Genomic DNA, 20,230 nt, shown 5'->3' with positions numbered 1-20,230 from the left:
AAGCACTATGGAGCTGCCCTTGATCTCTCCTCTCCTGTGAGCTCCCATGGCAGTCGGGAGTCTGGGCTTTGGATAAGGCTTTGTGGGCTAGCGGTAGACTCCACTGTGAATCTGGAGTCTCCTGCAGGGTGCAGGAGGGGACACAAAGATATACCCCTCTGTAGTGTGCGTTTCTGCTCTGATATATGCACGCCTTGGTGTGTGGTGAAGGGTGATGCATGAGGCCAAATATGTGCTGATCCATACCTCCCAACATTGTGTAGGGCAAAGTCTGGACTCCTGTTCATGCCTAAGGTGTGTGTGCCTAAAAGGGGTGTGGCCTTAGCAAAAGTTTGTTGTGGGAATGCCGCAATCACGAACCATGCCTCCCATTTCTGTAAGCTGCTGGCCATGACCCTAGCCCAGGGCATCCCAAACCACCCACACTCTACTGAACCTCTCCCCTAGCCCAGAGCTGGCCAAACCGGTCCTCGATATCTACTAAAGGTCCACATTTTCTTAATCAACACATATCGCTCAGCACACAACGTGGGTGCATCGCTTGTGTGTGCAATGTGTGCTGAGCAAGCTGTGCTTAAGCACAGAGGTGACGTCGCCACGTGTGTACGGGGCTAAAATGTGAGTGTTAGCTGTGTGCTACAGTATGTTCTTCTTCCTATTGTTATAAAATTGTAGAGCTTTGCAAAGGAGCTCAGTGATTCATACATCGGTTGCCAACATGTCTTAAATTAGTCTCATCATGTCTGAAATGCTAGTGCGGGTAATGGGTTTCAAACCAATGTAGCAAATTGTGCATACGTTTCTTCCCATGCAGAGTGGAGCAGGGATCGGTGTCCCAGGCAAAGTGGTGCTTGATTGTCATGTGTTGCAATGCTTCTGACACTTCTCTCTACATTGCGCTGCTATAATTGTGCTCTTCTATCCCCACTGCTTTTAGAAGTTATTTTCTGTTGTCTTCTTGTTTTCAGAATAATTTGTTCTCATTGAACTTGATTGAACATGTCATTATTTGCAGTTGTTTATGAGAAGACGTAGGCTAATCATAAATGCAAATAATCCTGTATGCAGAAATATTGTACAACAACTACCATTTTAGTAACATTCTTAGATGTAGTGTATTTTTCAGAATTTGTCCACAGAACAATCTACATTTGTCACGTCATGGGCTCAACCTGTCAGACAGGGTAGAGCAGTTGTTCTATGATCACAATTACGCTATTTGAGCAAGGTAATCATTAACTTCTATAACAGACTTAATCCCAGTATAGCCATAACAGTGACATAAATCCTAAATACTTATATTTGTATCCAATTTAAAGTCAAGCCCTATTACAGGTGTATTGAAACTGGGTACTGTGTCACCCTGGGGTGCTGCGCTTATTCTGCAGGAGTGCCCTCTCTTTCACTATTTATGGCCAATGTGATAGGCAAAACTTAATGGATGCCAATCATACAAAATGTGGACAGCCAAGTGCCAGCCTGTCCACTATCACATACCTGAACCTAAGGATGACATATCAGCACAATTTGTTATGATTCAAGAAAGTTTGGTAACCACCACTATCTAAATGTCTTAAACCCCACACACACACACACCAGAAGATAAAGTAAAATATATCTTTCAGAAAGCTCTTTCTGAAAGATATCTTTCACCTTATCATCTAGTGGGTATACTAAATATCGTTAACGATGTGCACATCCACGCATCGTTAACACCCCCTCTCTCGTCCATCATGTTTGGGGGAGGGAGTTCCTTATGAACGATGGCCATGATGCAGCGACAGCAAGGCCGTTGCCTCCCTGAGCCCCTCCATTGTTTACTTCGAAGCCGGCATTGGCAAGTGTGTATGCCGGCACCTCCCGCTGGGGTCCTCACCACTGCCGATATTGGTATCGGCAGGGTTGCCTAGTGCGTATTGGGCTTTAACCATAATTCTAGGTTAAAACAAAAATAAAGACAATAATAAAACATAAGCTAAATTAAATTACATATGTAATTTAAAATTTGCTGTCTACTTCTGCGTTGACCTGAAGCGTTATTGCTTGGCGTAGGTTCGCCATGTTTTGGTTCATAGTGTGGACTGGGAATCTTATATTATATTAATACCTGGGGTGCCAATTATTGAAAAGGGATCTCTTCAATAATAATAAATTATGTATACTCTATAATACACGTTTATCCTATATATCTGCAAATATATTGCGTCAGACTTACAACCTAGGCTGCTGATACATACATGCAATTCTCATATATAGGAATTATGAAATTATGATTCCAAAGTGAGTTCAAACTTGGATTTGCCGCTCTGATTAAAGATATTATATTTACAGGAAAAACACAAATCATACAGAATAAGTTGTGCACAGTAGTGATATATATGCTAATTATAATTATATTTATACTTCCTTATAAAACATTGAAAATAAAACAAATTAACAAACTTTGACAATTACTAACACTAATTGAATACTTGCAAGTTCATTGTTCCATTCCTTAGGTGTGAACATCTCCTTCCTCTCCTGCCCCAATAGTCATTCTGTTCCTCATCCTTCTCTCTCTCCTCCTTATGCTCCTCTGCTGACTGACTTCTACCCATAAGCTCATTCCTTTTATCCCATATTTTGGCCATTCAAACTGGCCTATTCCCATTGTGCCCAGTGTGGGAGATAATTATGGGGTTGCCAGATTCCACAGTGTCATAAACCATGCCCTGCTCATTCTGCCCCAAGGTGGTGAGCATGTAGGGTATTTATGATCCCAAGATCATAAAACATAGTATTTCTTTAATATTCAGAGGCTTCCCCTTGGTTGTGTTGATGTGTCAATGATCTGTTTTGCCTAGGGTATTGGCGTGGACAATTATAACCTGTTGGAGTAGTTTGTTTTCGTGTTGTCATTGCCTCTGGCCTGCACCATAACTGGACAGTACAGTAGGTCAGCTGGCTTCTATACTTCTTAAGGTATGCAGATCTTTGATTGTGATCTGTAACGTTGTATCTAAACATCCCCCTGCACATACCAGGATCTGTTTACATATTATGTGGCCTAACAACCAGATGACCTGTTGACTTTATTCTTTATTCTACCAGGTTCTAGTTATTTATTTGCTGTGAATCAGGCATACAGTAGACCTACATAAAAATCCATAACCTTGCAGTAAGACACAATTGTAGATCTATATACAGACATATTCAAACACTATCCTAGATCATATAAGAATTCCCCTAATACATTTATATCTATTCCTCACTATACACTATATCTATCTATCTAGACTATTCACTATGGTTAAAGTCACCTTTCATCAATAATATGTTTAATGAAAACAATATCTCTGATTCTAAGTTATAATTTATGCAAACAATTACCTATCTGGCAACAATAGCAACTGCGTGGGATATTATACAACCGACATGACCAACCTTGCAATAGTCTACCCAACGCTGAGTCTCCCCCCTCCAGCACTTGGACTGCAGTTGCATTTTCTTGAGTTCAACAGAAGTTTAAGTCCTCATTAATGCATGCATGCACAAAATTGTTAAAATTTCCTAATATCAATTTTAGCATTTTTACAGCAGCGCTGATTCGGGGCATTGAGTCCACTAGAACCTTCATCTGGACAGTGATTCCAGGCAGCCACTACTTCGGGCATCAGCTTGTTACAACAAAGAACATCTTATCCCTGGTCTCCGTTGCTGCCCTTCTCCCTGATAGATAAACTCCCCATCAGGTATCCCCAGGTCTACACCTTTCCATCTCACCATAAACTTAACCTAAACCTTAACACTAACTTATATAATAAAAAAGACACAGACACAAGTGCTGGCGTTTCAAAATGAATGTCAATTTATTTTGACAATTAAACTAACTATATATATAATGGTGGCGGCACCAAAGAACGGTCATTATAGGAAAGTGGGGTTAAAGATGTTACCATACACACCATCGCTGGTGATCGCTCTCCCCGGTCATCCACTCGTGCTAGTGGTGACCACCCCCCGGGCGGGAGCATGGCCGATGACCATCGATGTCAGGAGAGAGCGACACCCCACTATCTACACACACACATCAAGATCTTACAAGGATGACCGTTCTTTACCGCCGCCGAAGAGAAAAGAAATAGGGAAGGGTGGGCGGGGCTTTTTCAGACAGAGGAAGAACTTCCTGTGAGTATGTTCCTTTTCTTCCCTGTCTATACTCCTCCCACAGCTCTGATAGGCCTTGTGCCCATCCTATTAGCATATCAGCTGACCTTCCAGCGTAACCTGGGGAACCATCAGGGGTTTATGCTCACTCAGTGCTTAATCAGCATTCGTGGTTCTTAAACTCCCCATCAGGTATCCCCAGGTCCACACCTTTCCATCTCACCATAAACTTAACCTAAACCTTAACACTAACTTATATAATAAAAAAGACACAGACACAAGTGCTGGCGTTTCAAAATGAATGTCAATTTATTTTGACAATTAAACTAACTATATATATAATGGTGGCGGCACCAAAGAACGGTCATTATAGGAAAGTGGGGTTAAAGATGTTACCATACACACCATCGCTGGTGATCGCTCTCCCCGGTCATCCACTCGTGCTAGTGGTGACCACCCCCCGGGCGGGAGCATGGCCGATGACCATCGATGTCAGGAGAGAGCGACACCCCACTATCTACACACACACATCAAGATCTTACAAGGATGACCGTACTTTACCGCCAAAGCTAGGCCCTAAGCCGCAGCACCGCCACCAAGTAGGAAACGCTCAGCACTGTGTATCTAACCAACTAAAGACATCGCCCAAAAACAGAGCCACGCCCTCCGGGCTCAGATGAACACCATCGCTCCTATACAGCGCACTCCGCTGAAAGCTGATGGCGTCATGGCGAATAACACCCCCGCCATTGGTCAGCAGATACTTCTCAACTGCAGCGTTCACCGTCTTCCGTGAACGCTCCAGGCGGGGGCAGGATATCGCATTTCTCCACACTATCCTTGATGTAATGGATGACCACACCAACTTACATGCAGGCAAATACAAAGAAATAAAATAGAGGTCCCGCACAATCACTGAGCGTAGCTCGAGAGCGGTCATCCGCCCTAAATCATTACCACCCAGGTGGAAAATAATGACCCTCGGGACCCCAAAATTTCTCAGGGCTCGAATCAGCCCAGCCTGCAGCCCTTTCCACAGCATGCCTCTCTCACCCAGCCACCTAACCTCCCCAGCTCGACCAAACACGCTTACATCAGATGCTATGTTTGCCCTGGAAGCCCAATAGACAAAGGAATGTCCAATCATCCAAATGGACTTAACGTCCTGTCGACCTGAAATATTTATAAGAGGTTAGAAGGCTGTCGACAAGCTTGCATACCAAGCATTCACCACACTTGTTAGAGAGAGGAATGAGAAAAACCGTGGCCGACCAGCTCTTGAGGCACAAAACACACCGTCTGGAGTAAACTAACAAGTACGCCATGCCAGATTGTAATTATAGCCGAATTGTGCCCCCAGACGGATGTGAAAACACACCTCAAGGCCCCCACTGGAAGTTGGCGAGCGCTTATGCGTCCAGTTGACCATGGTGGAAAGTGACAGATAAAGCTGGCCGAATGTACCTCCGGAATGCTGCCGAGCGCCATCGACCCAGAGATTGAATCTCTGCGTCGGAGCGGCCCTCCGCAGCCGCCGAGGTAGCAGCCCCAATCCTAAAGGAATGAGACCCAAATTCCTTAGGATCGAGACCCGTGGCCTCCAGCGCCCGTCCCAAGACGTGACAAAATTGGTATTTGGTGAGCGGTGACCCATCCTCGTGCATCAACCATGCGCCTGGAAGGTCCGGGCGCACCTGGGCGAAGGCCGAGACCAACGTCACAGGGCACGCCCTTTCCACCGTGCACGGCAGCAAGGACAGCCACCGCCCCCTCCCAGCCTGGTCCGTCTTGGATCGTCGCAGGTGACATAGCACCGAGTCAGTTTGGACCACCAGGTCGTCCACAGTCAAAGGCGAGGGCGCTCGTTTTGACGGTGCCACCAGCTCCCCAATCCTGAAGGCCCCGTGGTATGCCATCACGTACGCCGTGCGGAACAAGAGTACCTCATAGTGAGGCCAGCAGATGTCCCCCAGGGCGTCCAGCAGTGCTGGAAGTAACGACATATCAATGGGACGCCTACAGTCCGTGGGGGCAGGTGTAGCCCGCCGCCAACCACGCAGCGCCCTAGACACCAGAAATGACCGGGACGGGTCCGCCCTACCCTGCAATGCGGAGAAAAACGACACCCCTGCCAAGACCCTGCGCACGGAGGCGACAGAGCGACCATTGGAGTATGCACTCCAAACAAAAGCCACCATGGCCTCTTCAGGTGTCTTACCTGCTTGAGGAGCAGACAGTCTGAACTGCTCCCACTCCTGCCATCCAGCCTGATAGCAGTGGAGCGTCCGTGGTGCGATAGCCCGCATGGCTAGCCCCTCCATTCCGGCCTGATCATCTGCCAAATATAAGAGGGACAGCATTCACCAACAATAGATGCATCAGGAGCCAGGGCCCGAAACTTCTCCCAATCGGCCCTGGACAATGCGTCTGCCACAGAGTTCTCTACTCCGGGAACATGTTGTGCCACAAACTGTATGTTGAACAGCAGGCATCGCAGCACCAACCGCGCAAGCAGGCGAACTACAGGCATGGAAGCTGAGCCCTGCCTGTTAATAGAGTGCACCACTCCCAAATTATCGCACCAAAATATGATGCTGGAGTCGCGAAGCCTGTCTGCCCATAGCTCCAGCGCCACTACAATGGGGAACAGCTCCAACAGCAGTAAGTTTTTTGTAAGTCCTTCCGCTACCCATTCCACTGGCCATGGCGCAGCGCACCATGACCCGTGCAGGAAGGCTCCGAAACCCACCCCGCCCGCTGCGTCAGTATACAATTGTAACTGCGCATTGGTGCGCGGGCTGGCGGGCCAAATCAGGACCCCATTGAACTGCTCCAGGAAGGAGAGCCAAATGCGTAAATCCCTCTTTATCTCTGCAGAGAGACGTACGTAGTGGAGTGGGTGCCTGACACCTGACATGGATCTCTCCAGCTTTCTACAAAAAACTCTACCCATGGGTATGACCCTGCAAGCAAAGTGAAGCAGTCCCAGGAGAGACTGAAGCTGGCGCAACTGTAGCTTGCCCGTGGCCAATGCCAGGCTAATGGCTCCGTGTAGCCGGGACAGCTTGTCCTGGGGGAGGCGGCAACAGGCCGCCATTGTGTCTATTTCTATCCTCAAGAAGGACAGGCGCTGCACTGGGCCCTCCGTCTTGTCCTCCGCAATGGGGACCCCAAACTCCCTGAACAGATTCTGCAGGTAAGTCAGCAGAAGCTTGCATCGCTGGGAATCGGCAGGGCCCACACACAGGAAGTCATCCAAGTAGTGGGCCACACTAGTTTCGCCTGAACCCACTTCTACGCACCAATGCAAGAAACTGCTAAACCTCTCGAAGTAGGCGCAGGAAATCGAGCAGCCCATCGGTAAGCACATGTCCACGTAAAAACCCGTGGGCAGGCGAAATCCCATGAACCGGAATGATTCCGGATGTAGAGGGAGAAGGCGAAAGGCTGACTCAATGTCCACCTTGGCCAGCAGGGCCCCGTGTCCGTGGCTGCGCACTATATCAAGGGCCTGTTCAAACGACTGGTATCGCACGCGACACAAGTGTTCAGGGATGGCGTCATTAACAGAACCGCCCGGTGGGTGGGACAAGTGTTGGATAAGCCTAAACTTGCCGCTAGCTTTTTTGGGGACTACCCCCACCGGGGAGAGAACCAGGTTCTCTATAGGGGGGAATGGAAAAGGGCCCACCATTCTCCCCAAGCTCACCTCTTTGTCTACCTTTTCCAACACTATCCCGGGCATCTGTATTGCGGATTTTAAATTACGGGGGGCACGTGCTACCACCTCCCCCTGGATTGGTAGGCGGAAGCCCAGGAGGAAGCCTTGCTCTAAGAATTTTGCCTCCTCCCTACACGGGTACCATCCCAGCCAGCCGGCCAAGCGGTCAACCCGTACAGGAGAAGGGGCCTTACTGAGGTGTGCCCCCGGCTGTGGGGGCCTGGGAGGTGCCTCCCTGCTTGCCCTTCCTGCAGTCTCTAAAAGGGTGATTGCCCCAGCATTTTGAGCATGCATGCTTGAACTTGCAAGAGGCTCCCAGGGCGCAGCCAGCTCCGTTAAATGCGAAGCAACGCCCGGCGGGGGCCCCCCCCCGCCCTACCGCGAAAGGGTTGTTGTTGCTTGCGAGGGGCGGGGCTGGAGGCTGGCGTGGCCGCAGCAGCAACTGCAGGAGCAGCCGCCGGCTTTGGCCCCATCCAGATCTCCACGTCTTTGCACCCCAAAGCCATAATGGCCAGCCCTGACTGCTTGCGGCGAAAATTCTCATCATATGAGCGCCATGAGGAGTCGGCCTCTGACAGGAACATCTGATGAATCATGTGCATGTAACGCACCATGTTCATGTGTTCCTGCGGTCTTGTTTCTAGGTAACAAGCCGCGAACATGAACATGCCCGCCTGCCACCGGTGATAGGTGCAGTAGGCCTCCTCCCCAATACCCCCTCGCCTCTTCGCCGCGCGATATTCTTTCTCTGCCTGCGCCGTCATGGTGAAGAAGCTGACGTATTTACCGTCCTTAATGCGTTCCTGGACGCTGCGCCTAAGCCCTCTGAGCACTGCTGTGTTCTCACACTGGACAACTTTTCCCCTAGGGAACAACGGGGACCCCGAGCTGCCACTGGAGCTAGAATGCCTTCTGCGCCTGTGCCTGCGACGCCTGCGCGATTTTCTGCCCCCATCTTCCTCTGACGACCCCGAGTCAGATCCGCCGGAGGAAGAGGAGGTATGCGCTGCCCTACGCTTGCGCCTCTTGCGCTTGGGCGCTGACCCACCTGAAGTACCTTCCACTGGTACAAGGCTCATCTGTGGGGTATCCTCCACCAAACCCACTGGGGGGGTTCCAGAAGCAACGATATCCCTCGCGGTGAGGGGGGCCGTAGGTCTTGCCATTGCCGCTGAGGAGGTCCTAACTGCCGGGGCCGGGGAAGGGATCCCTGAGGATGCCGAAGGGTCCTGACTGTGGGCCGGGGCAACCCCCCCGGGAGCAGGTGACTGCCTCATAAAGTCCGAGAGTAGGGACAGGAACTGCTGTACCCCCCCATCTGCGGCCGCAGGTGGAGTGGGGGCTGCAAAGGGAACTGGTGCAGCAGGCGCAGAGGCCTGAGTACTGCGCAGGGGGAGCAATCTGGCCCTTCTAAGGAGCTGCCGCCTTGCTATGTGCAGCGAGGATCTCATCCCTAGGGGCCTCGTTCCCCTAGGTGTCTCCAAGGGGGCCGGTGGCACTAACTGGGCCCTAGCCGGCCCCTGGCTACCACCTCTGGCCCTCCCGCGGCCCCTACCCGACCTACTGGGGGTGGGGGTGGTTACTCCTGATGGGAGGCCCCTCTGTGGCAATCTAGATGCCAGGATGGGAATGGATGAGGGGCGAGTAGCCTGACTGCCCCTATTGGCGCCCTGTGATTGCAGAGGGGTGACCTGTGTGGCCTGTATCACAGCGCCTCTGGCGCGGGTAACCTGTCTGCGCCTATGGGCGTCCTGTGATTGCAGAGGGGTGACCTGTGTGGCCTGTATCACAGCGCCTCTGGCGCGGGTAACCTGTCTGCGCCTATGGGCGCCCTGTGATTGCTGGGGGTCGACTTGTGCGGCCTGTACCACAGCGCCTCGGGCGCTGGATCGGGCGGAAGGCCGCGATCCAGGCCTGGCGTTACTGCCCGACGTGCGGGGGCCTAGCCCGCTCGCACGGGTGTTTGCTGCACGGGCGCTACCCCTGCCCGACCCCCCCTGGCTGCCGCGAGCACCGCCGCGCCCGCCGCGGCCTCTGCCCGCATTACGCGAGGTCCGGCGCCCGGCCGCGTCATCAGCCGGCGCCGCGACCATCGCGCCATGACGCGCGGGTGGCACAGGAGCCGCAGGACCGCGCCGCGATCCCCTCCGGTCCCCACTGGAACCACCAGGGACCGCGCCACTAGGCCCCGCCGCCTCCCAATCCGCCTCTGCTTCCGCAAGGCGGGCGGGCGGGCGTATCGCTCTGCGCGGCCTGTAGGCCATAATCGCTGACAGAGAGGGACAGGTAAAAGAAAAGGGGGACAGATCTATGAAGAGAAGAAAGGAGAGACAGAGTGGTATTAGAGAAGGAAGAAAAATGCTTTGAAAGACAAACGGAAATTTTATTGCTGCAGAGCAGCCTTGCCTGATCCTGCAGCCGCTTTTTCAGACAGAGGAAGAACTTCCTGTGAGTATGTTCCTTTTCTTCCCTGTCTATACTCCTCCCACAGCTCTGATAGGCCTTGTGCCCATCCTATTAGCATATCAGCTGACCTTCCAGCGTAACCTGGGGAACCATCAGGGGTTTATGCTCACTCAGTGCTTAATCAGCATTCGTGGTTCTATAGAATCAACTTTATTGGCCATGTATGCTTGCGCACACTAGGAATTTTTTGTGGATCACAGTGCAGCATCAAACAGGGGTAAGGGGGGGGAGACATTACATACATTACAATAAGACATTACATGCATTCCATTTCTAGCTAAGACTATGGTGGATACAGTCGGTCCCCTAGTAGGGTCACGTTTTTGGCTGTTGATATTGGGATTGCATTTGCTTTGATTGGATTGTTCAGGTAGAATGTTGAACAAGTTGTGACCGGGATGCAACTTGTCCTTCGCGATCTTCTCAGCACGTTTCCTTACCCTGGATGAGAACAGATCCCTAATCGGAGGAAGGTTGGTGCCTATGATCCTTTCCGCAGTCTTCACTACCCTCTGCAGTTTTTGTTTGTCATTCTCGCTTGCGCCACCGTACCAGATTGTGATCGAGGAACATATGACAGACACCACAATGGCGGTGTAGAATACGCACAGTAGCTCAGGTGGGATGTTGAGTTTCCTGAGTTGCCTCAGGAAGAACAGGTGCTGTTGGGCATTTTTGATATTTGTTGTTATGTTTTTTTTTCCCTGTAGTTGACCACCATCTCAACTGTTTTGGTGGGGTTTAGATCAAGATTGTTGCCGCTGCACCACTGTGTCAGCTTCTCCACTACACGCCTGTATGCGTACAATGTTGCCGTATGCATGTGCTTCTTGTGAGGTTGGACATACTACTTCCTGTTGTAATACTGCCGGCCAGCTCAGCACTATTGCAGGCTGGTGAGGAGATGCGCTGTCTCCCGCTGCAGCCGCCAGCTGGCACAGTTGCAGCTGCTACTTCTGCTTTTGTACCTACACCCCTGGAACCCAGTGTAAATGTAAAATAAAACAAAAATAATAATAACATAAAAGAAAAAGGTGTCTTCCTGGGCCCACAGGCCCCCAAAGTGGCAGGGCCCCATAGCAAGCACACCCCTGTACCCTCAGTAGTTACGCCATTGGTTGGCTGCATAAATGACAGAAATACTGTTTTAGAAATTATGGGTGAGATTTAATAGGATGAGAGATTCAGAAAGTGAGAGATTTGGGAAGAAATCTCCAGCTTTTTTAAAGCGGCAATCATTTACACTGCAAAACCAGTGTGGTTTTGCAGTGTAAATGATTGCCGCATTAAAAAAGCTGGAGATTTCTTCCCAAATCTCTCACTTTCTGAATCTCTCATCCTATTAAATCTCACCGATTATGTGCACAAGCTAAATTATAAAAAACAAAGACAAACAAAAAATACAAAACACAAAGCAGATGATGTTTGCACTATCCTTTACTTTGGATTCATCCAACAAACAATGTAAAAAAATTATTGCTGATAGAGAAATTCTTCCCAGGGCTCATTAAACAGGGATGAAAATGGCACTTGTCTCATAACTACTTTTTAGTGATTGGTTTATTACTGCAGGAGTACGTGCTTTAAACACTTCACTTTTTGCATCACTCTCAGCGACAATTTTTTTTTTTTGGGTGCAATATGTAACTAAACTTCAATTGATTGACTTGGCTGTATTTGTATTTATTTATACTAAAAGAATGGCCGCTGAGAGTGACGCTGGCATTTTTAGATGCTATATTGAGGATTTCTCTCAGCAACAATGGCACTCAAAGGGTTAAAGGCAAAATGGTTTCCCATAAGCACATTGGCCCTTATTCTGGTCGGTGAGGATATATCCGCGTGCGTTCGGCCCGCCGATGTTTTGTGTCTGCGCATGTGCAGAGGCGTCTCTGCGCATGTGCGAGCGGGGCGTACGGCCAAATCCCGCATGATATGTGGACACTCCGAACAGGGGGTGGAGAGGGGCGTGAAGGGCTATTTGGGCTCATTACCATATGCATACGCCCCGCGTTTCATGGGCGTTCCCATGAAAACGCTGGGCGTACGTATGGTAATGCGGCCATGACGCACGTGTAGGGGGCGGACATATGACATCGCCGGATGTCAGCTGCCCGCCCAGATCCCTGCTTTTGCACGGAAAAATGTCCGTGTGGTCTGAGGTTGCAGGAGCTGGTGGAGCACTCGGTCCTGCATTCGATGGTCTGCGACCATCGAATGATGGGGGAGGTTCCCTTAGATGGAGGAGGCGTATTCCGTGAAAAATACACGTGCGGTCCGTTCGGCCAGCTTCTTACCGCGTACGGACGGAGTTTGCGATCCGTATGGAAGGCGGGCTTTCGCACGCACGGTCCTGGCCGCATAATCGTATCCGGCCGCACCGATCAGAATAAGGGCCATGTCTTTCACATCATTTTGAATACTAATTTTGAATTTCACCTAATATGGAAATGTAAATTAGAAAAACAATAAGGAACATCCCACACCAAGGTACAATAAATAAAACCAGTTGTTAATGAATGGATATAGATTAGGCTTACAGCATTGTCCTTTTAAACACTCATGACCTACGCAAGTGCAGTAGCTAGCTGACTGCACGCCTGCATTTCAAAACTGGGTACTGTGGCAGTACACAGAGCCACATTTTAAAGGGATACTACAGTATGGTAAGTATAGATTTACAGTAATAGATCATTGGATGTGTGAATTTTTAGTTTCCAAGTCAATCCAAAGCTTTTTTGTAAGCAAGGACCTCATTACTCTTTGGTTTCTTGTCTGCAGTTAATTTGGCTAAATTGTATATCCCTGTTTTGTTTAGATCCCATTTTTCCCAAATGCATCTGCTGCACAGAAATGTGGTACCTAAAACTCGGTACACACAGTGGCGTAAATATAGTCCCGCAGCCCCCACGGTGGTGGGGAGGCGCTAAGAAAGTGTGGGCGCCGGGGGGGTCTGTGGGGCTATAGTTAACTGCTACCGTCCTCCCGCCGGCGCTTCTGTCGGGTCCCGTCTCCTGCCCCCCCCCAGAAAAGTTAACACCCTCCTTACCCCGTTGCCGCCGCCTCTAACCTGGACACGCAGATCTGTCGGGTCCCCGGATCTCCCGGCTCCAGCTGCTAATAAAAAGTGACACTCGGTAAATGGCTGTAAAGTGACACTCGGTAATATAGCAGACAGTTTTTAAGGTTGCTACAGGAGGCTGCCGCCTCCTCTAGCATCCTCAAAAACTGTCAGCATTATGGGGGCAGCCATTTTCCGAGTGTCACTTTTTGTTAGCAACTACATCTACAGCGCCCAAAATTCCCGGCGGGGGGGGGGGGGGCTTTATATGTAGTTACGCCACTGGGTACACACTACTAGAAACTATGGGGAAAATTTACTAAGATGGGAGTTTTATTTCACATGGGATGTTGCTATGGGCAACCAATCTGAATTTACTTCTTATTTATTTAGCACGTTCTAGAAGATAATATCTAGTATCTGATTGGTTGCCCATTGCAACATCCCATGTGAACTAGAACTCCCATCTTAGTAAATTTTCCCCGATATCTGTAGATGAATTGATCTGCAATTATATCTGTAGTAGGGTCAGGCAGTGTGGTGTCCATACACACTGCCCAATCTGTCCTTCCTGATGTCACAACTGGGTGGGCACACTTACATGTGCCTGCCTAGTGGAGCTGTCAATCACCGGCATCTCCTGTGTGGGTGTACGCATCATCGAAGGATGGCCTCTACACACAGCATGATGCTCCGATATATCGCACTGGTGCAAGTGCTATATATCTGTCCAATATTCCATTGATATATCGGCACTGTGTACAAACCTATACAAATTATAAGTGGGGGGTGAACAAACACTATATGAGTTTAAAACAATATTTCCATAAATCTTGTAATTCATGGTGCAATGACCCCCCTTGTTACAGCCAGTACATTTGTAATATCAATGGAAGACCATAGATAATTGTATGTCCTGCTAATTATATTTTTTAGTGCTATTAAATTTGTTAAATCTATTAAACAGTTTTTCATAAATGCCACAAACTCCTACTGTAAATCAATTAAAGCATTAAGGGGTTTTGTGTTGTCGTTTTTATTAAGGATTAGAGAATAAAAACATACAAATAAACAAAGTACTTATACAGTATTAATAGGTTCTTCAAAATGCAAGATTTTATAATAACTTTGCGCTGAGAGTCACCCCTCTGGAGATAATGGTCCTCAGCGCAGGCTGTCTGCTCAGCAATAAGGTACAGGCTCAGAAAGCAGGGCTGTTATTTAATGGTCAGCAGATGGAAATGTTTTTCTTAACCATTAAGATGCCCTTTTCTTTTCTTTTTTTTAAAAATCCACTTTTATTAGATATTTTCTGTGAGATTAAATAGAATGTTTTAATAATCAGTGGCGGTTTTTACCTATGGGCTGCAGGCTGCAGCCCCCCAGGGAAAATCCACCACTGTGTGAAGCCAGATGCAGATCATGTGACCGCAACATGAGCCGGGACCGGCGCCAGGCGCCAGGCACCAGCAAAGGTGGCAGCGGAGGGGGGGGGGGGGGGTTGGCATATCATCATATCATCAGCCCCCCTCCTCCACAGAGATAAGAGCTGCCTCTGTTTATAATACAGGTTGAGTATCCCTTATCCAAATATCCGTTATCCAAATTATTCAGAAAACCATACATTCCAGAAAGTGAATAAAAAAAAATGTCTTGCTAAAAGCACTATGGGGACATCTGTACCAGCACTACTGAGGACATGATATGTAACTGGCACTACTGAGGACATGATATGTAACTGGCACTACTGAGGACATGATATGTAACTGGCACAGTGGCGTAACTATGAAAATTGTCCATTAGAGAGTGATTGTGCCTTTCAGAGTGAACAGAATAACCCCCATAGTACACAAACTTTGTTTCATGTTTTGAAAGCTTGTTTTATGCACAAATAAAATAAATTTGTGTGTATTTCATGTGTTTGATGTATTTGTACAACATTGCAAGATACCTCAAGATACCTCATTGAAATATAAAAATATTCTGAAATACGGATTAATCCGTTATCCCAAAAAAAATTCTTCTGGTCCCCAGCATTTTGGATAAGGGATACTCAACCGGTACTAACAGTCACATTATGGCATTCTATAGTATACTTAACACCGCTTCAACTGCCTTAACCACTCGTATGGGGCCTACACACGTAGCGATTTGCAACAGCGATATTGGTCAGCAATTTAGCACGGTTGATTTCCATTGAGCTTCCTGCAATCTACATCGCTCAAAAGAGTCAGTGATGTGCACCATCGATTGTACTAAGCGATTATGCATATGTAAGTTCAAGTAAAGGAAGGGGAAAAAAGGTAATTTAAAATAATGGGTTGGTAGATCACTATCGTTCGTTTCACAAAACATGGGCGATGTGAAGTTTCTTGCTAAGTGATCTGACTAGATTTATACTGTATGCATGATCTATATTTCCCGGTGATAGCGACGTGCAGGGCCGCGCATCGCAATAGGCGCCAAACACACACAGCAATGTGCGCTTATTTTCTAAGCAATCCAGTCACATCTAGTCAGATCGTTTAGAAAATAGGCTACATGTGTAGGCCCCATTAGAGGCGCTCATTCTGCTATACGTCAGCAGTTGCCAGAGAAGTTGTCAAATTAGAATCAGTGTTATTAATGCCTTTATGTGAGAGAAATCGCTGATTCCACTGACAGAAACATTATTAAAGGGGATACCACCATTCTCTTAAAGCTCTATGGGGACTGCAAAACTGGCAAATCTAACTTGCAAACATGCCACTACACCCCCTGCACATCCTCCTGTAGCATGCCACGTCACTAAACCCACCTGGTAGCACCATGCCTCAGATCCACCTCATGTTGGCTGACATAGGCTGACCCCTCCTCCCAGAGAGGGGAGAGTTGGCAAGTATGCACTAGCAGCCATATGCCATAGGTATACTGTAGGTTCTTCAGAAATATGCTTTACCATGTGTATATTCATGAACTTTGGTAGCACAAGCTGAGAAATTGAAGCTGTGAAATCTTGTGCCACTGCATTATGACAGCAGGGAAATACTTTGCTTTGGGAAAGGTCTCTGCTTTGGCATTTATACTTTAAAAAGGCTTTCCCAACAGACATGATAAATACAACGTGACCGCCAGTAGGGTCAGGTATAAAATCAGTAAATTGCAGCCATTGCGCATATAGGAAAAATCAAGGCACCCAATTTATGTCACAGCTAATGAAGGGATAAAAGTTACTCATACCTTAGTTTACATCGCCAAACTGATGGTATGGTAGAAGGTTTCAATAGAACCCTGAAACACATGAATAGAGGTCGCACAGGAAATAAGTCAAAACTATCATGAGGTAAATGAGAAAGTGACTATAGCGGGTCTATACATGAAGCAGTGGAAAGAGTGAAGGTGAGCAGGTAGAGAAGTTGCCAATGGCAATTATTGCCCGGCATCTGTATTGTGACCGTCGGTAATCCGTAAGTCCCAATTGATGTAGTTACAACTTTGCCATCCTTCACTTTAACCACTTGCCTGACATGGTCTCATCATGAGATGCAATTACTTGATTGCTGTGGCAACCCCCATCCAGCATCCTCGTGCCAGCCGGGATACGATTTCCCATATATGGCTGCAGAAAGACCGTATTCCTGCAGCTCATGCTAAGAGGGTTCAAATAAGCTGCAGATTCTCTTTTCTCTCCTGGCTAAGGGCACTGCCAGTGGTGGCTGTGGTCAGCGACCCTGATAGAATTGCCCACCAACCCGGGCTGACTGCACTGCAGCAGCCCCTTCCCCCTGCTCTCTCCCAGCCAGCAGGAAGTCATGGGAAATCCTTGTGATTGCCCACCAGTCCTGCAAAAAGTAAAGTAAAATCATGATTAAATACTGTAGCCAAATAAAAACCATTTATGGTGCGTGTGTACCTGACATTGTAGAGATACAGAGGTATCTAATTAGCAGAGGTGTGTTGTGTAGTAGACAGGGTCACAGTTGAGGTGAGGTGCGAGGTTTTATTGAGGTGTCAAGTGTAGCTAGAGAAATCTCATATATATAAATGGGCAGATGTGTTTTGCCTTTTTAGAAAAGAGATGGGATTTCAATTGGTTCTAACTGCATCCTTGAAATGACATCCTTAACAAATGCAGGTGAAAGCCCGGACCTGCAGGAACTGTTTCAACAATTTGTGCTACAGTAGCTTTTCCATTGTAACCACTGCACACCACCCCACTCACCATAAGGCCTGCTGTGTTGGAGATGCTTGTCTAGTCACCACAATTTACCCTTTGTTAAAGTCACTCAGGGGTAGATTTATTAAGCTCGGTGAAGTGATAAAGTGTCTGTTTTTTTATCACCGGCCAATCAGCTCCTAACTATGAAAATACAGGCTTGGTTTGAAAAATGACAGGTAGGAGCTGATTGGCCGGTGATAAAAAACAGACACTTTATCACTTCACCGAGCTTAATAACACCATTATCTTAACTTATTAAGGTACTTGTGTACTAGCACGACATATAAATGCATCGCATCGCATGCCATACACCCGATGCACTGCGATGCGATTTAAAATTGTATACAGGGGTGTAACTAGAACTCTGTGGGCCCCATAGCAAAATCTTGATTAGGGCCCCCCTTGTCGGCAGGCATGTGCAGGTCAGGGGGGGGGGGGGCAGGCACATGCAGGTCAAAGAGGCAGGGCAGGTAAGTGCAGGGCACAATCAGGTCAGAGAGTGGGGGCAATTAATTGCAGGTCAGAGAGGGGGAGAAGGTAAGTGACTGACAATTGCAGGTGAGGGGGGGGGGGGGGTCGGTAGGCACATGCTGGTTTTGAAGGCAAAACATGTAATGCACAGGGGAGGAGGGAGGAGTAAAGAAGCACCTCTATAAGCAGCCATAAGCCCATCTACAACACCCCCACCCCCCTACCCAGTTACCTGTTCCTAGCTGAGAGTATACTTATTACTGCCCATCCATCCTGTGTGCACAGCGGCCATCTGACTCTCTGCTGCATGCCTCATTAGGTAGGAGCTCCGTTACTGCCCTCCCTCCGACATCCCTGTGCAGCATACATGGAACACCAGTGTTCCTCTAGTGAAGGAGCCGCCGGGTGCCTGCTGGTAAAAATGGTTTACCGAGCGATGGGCTTCCTCCTCCTAGCCGCGCGCTGACTGCTCTCTCATTGCTGCTCACAGGCTCAGTCAGCTGGGACATGGACACCACGGACCCCACTCCCCGCAGGCAAATGGAGAGGGCAGCTGCAGCGCCCTCTAGTCAGGCGCTTCATGTAGTCGCTCTAGCCCACCTCCAAGCTGCCGTCTCTGACACTCCAGCAACTTAGAGTGGCAGACGGCAGCGCAGCACCGCAATTTTTTGGGGAAAACAATATTGAAAAGGTTGCAGGCAGTGACGTAATTATATAGGGTGCAGGGGATAACCTGTTGGGTCCTCGGGCCCCCCAAGCGGCCGGGCCCCATAGCAGTTGCATCCCCTGCACCCTCTATAGTTACGCCACTGATTGTATAAGCCCCCTATACGATGTTTAATTGTATAAGCACCCTAATGGGGGCTTACAATGTTAAATACACCCCCACGCCACCCTCACTATGAACGTGAACCCGAAGCATGGCGAGTGCAGCGGCGGTACGTGTCCTACGACCTTTTCATACTACCACTATCCACGTCGGCATGGAGTTGATTTTATACAGTGGGGAGGGGACGCGTATTACTTTACATGTATTCCGCATCCCTTTGCGGGGCTCGCCACGCTTCGGGCTCGGTGGCTCGCTGCACTCGCCACACTATATAAACTCAACTCCACCCCGACGTGGATAGTGGGGGTATGAAAAGGTCGAAGGACGCGTACCGCCGTTCACGTTCATAGTGGGGGTGCATTTAACAGTGTGAGCCCCCATTAGGGTGCTTATACAATTTTAAATCGCATACCATTGTATATGCGATACAATGCCATACAATTCGATGGTATACAATTTAAAATTGTATAACATCGGCTGCCATCGCATCACATACCATCGCATGCCTTATGGTCTGCGATGCGATGGGCGCCGTGCTAGTACACAAGTACCCTTATTAACATCTTAACAGCCTACAGTATGCCCCATCCCGTGACAGTTACCAATGTAAGGAGATAATCACTGTTATTCACTTCACCTGTAAATGGATTTAATGTTATGGCTGATCAGTATATTTCTTGGTAAAGTTTTTTCTTTGAACTGTATAACTGTAAAAGCTATTTCCAAAAATGTCTACATTTTTTTTAATTAATCTAATTATGTAAATAAGAGGTATACAACCTTTTTTTGCTATCATTTAAAAAATATATATATATTATTAGTGGTAAAATGACTGACCTGGCAATCCATTTTCCTTTAGATGCCTGTGACTGAGCCAGCTTAGTTAAACAGTGGGCTGCAATGGCGTCAGAACCACTAACAGCTGCAATGGCGTCAGAACCACTGACAGGCTCAGAATGCCAGTAACAATTCAACAGTCCAGTGAGTGGGCATGAGCCTACTGATCACTGGGAATGCTTTGCTCGAAATACACAAGTGTGTAACAGCTACTACAATACATGCTAGCCGATGACATCAATGGGAATACTACAGATGTTGGAGTTTTCTTTTTATGTATATATATTCATTAAGTGTAATTACATTTAATCTGCATTAAGAGCTTTAAAATATGCTATGATTGCAGAAAGTGACTACAATGTAACATAAATTACTACTTTCCTAACACCCTTCAACTGCATGATAAAACCATGTAATCAGCAGGAAAGTCACACAATAATTAAAAAAATACACACAAGGATGGTCACACAATGGGGCAGATGTATTAAGCCTTAACAAGAG

General features: G+C 48.0%; 2 protein-coding genes across 5 annotated transcripts in view; one reads left to right on the top strand and one right to left on the bottom strand.

Moving 5' to 3' along the window:
- The window catches only part of NOS1 (nitric oxide synthase 1), a 290,226-nt gene that overhangs the window by 14,316 nt on the left and 255,680 nt on the right, over positions 1-20,230 (top strand). The gene's annotated exons all lie outside the window — the stretch shown is intronic.
- Positions 4,712-10,464, bottom strand: LOC146012640 (uncharacterized). The gene is made up of 2 exons (XM_083151457.1): positions 8,916-10,464; positions 4,712-6,481 (listed from the first exon to the last, which is right to left on the bottom strand). Exons 1-2 carry the CDS (start codon positions 10,129-10,131, stop codon positions 5,556-5,558), a joined length of 2,142 nt encoding a protein of 713 aa, XP_083007583.1. The 5' UTR covers positions 10,132-10,464; the 3' UTR covers positions 4,712-5,555.

This window comes from Crinia signifera, chromosome 1, assembly GCF_055691185.1.
Source record: "Crinia signifera chromosome 1, ASM5569118v1, whole genome shotgun sequence".
NCBI lineage: Eukaryota > Metazoa > Chordata > Amphibia > Anura > Myobatrachidae > Crinia > Crinia signifera.
Note: the sequence above shows the minus strand (reverse complement) of the source record. Positions and strands in the feature narration are given on the sequence as shown.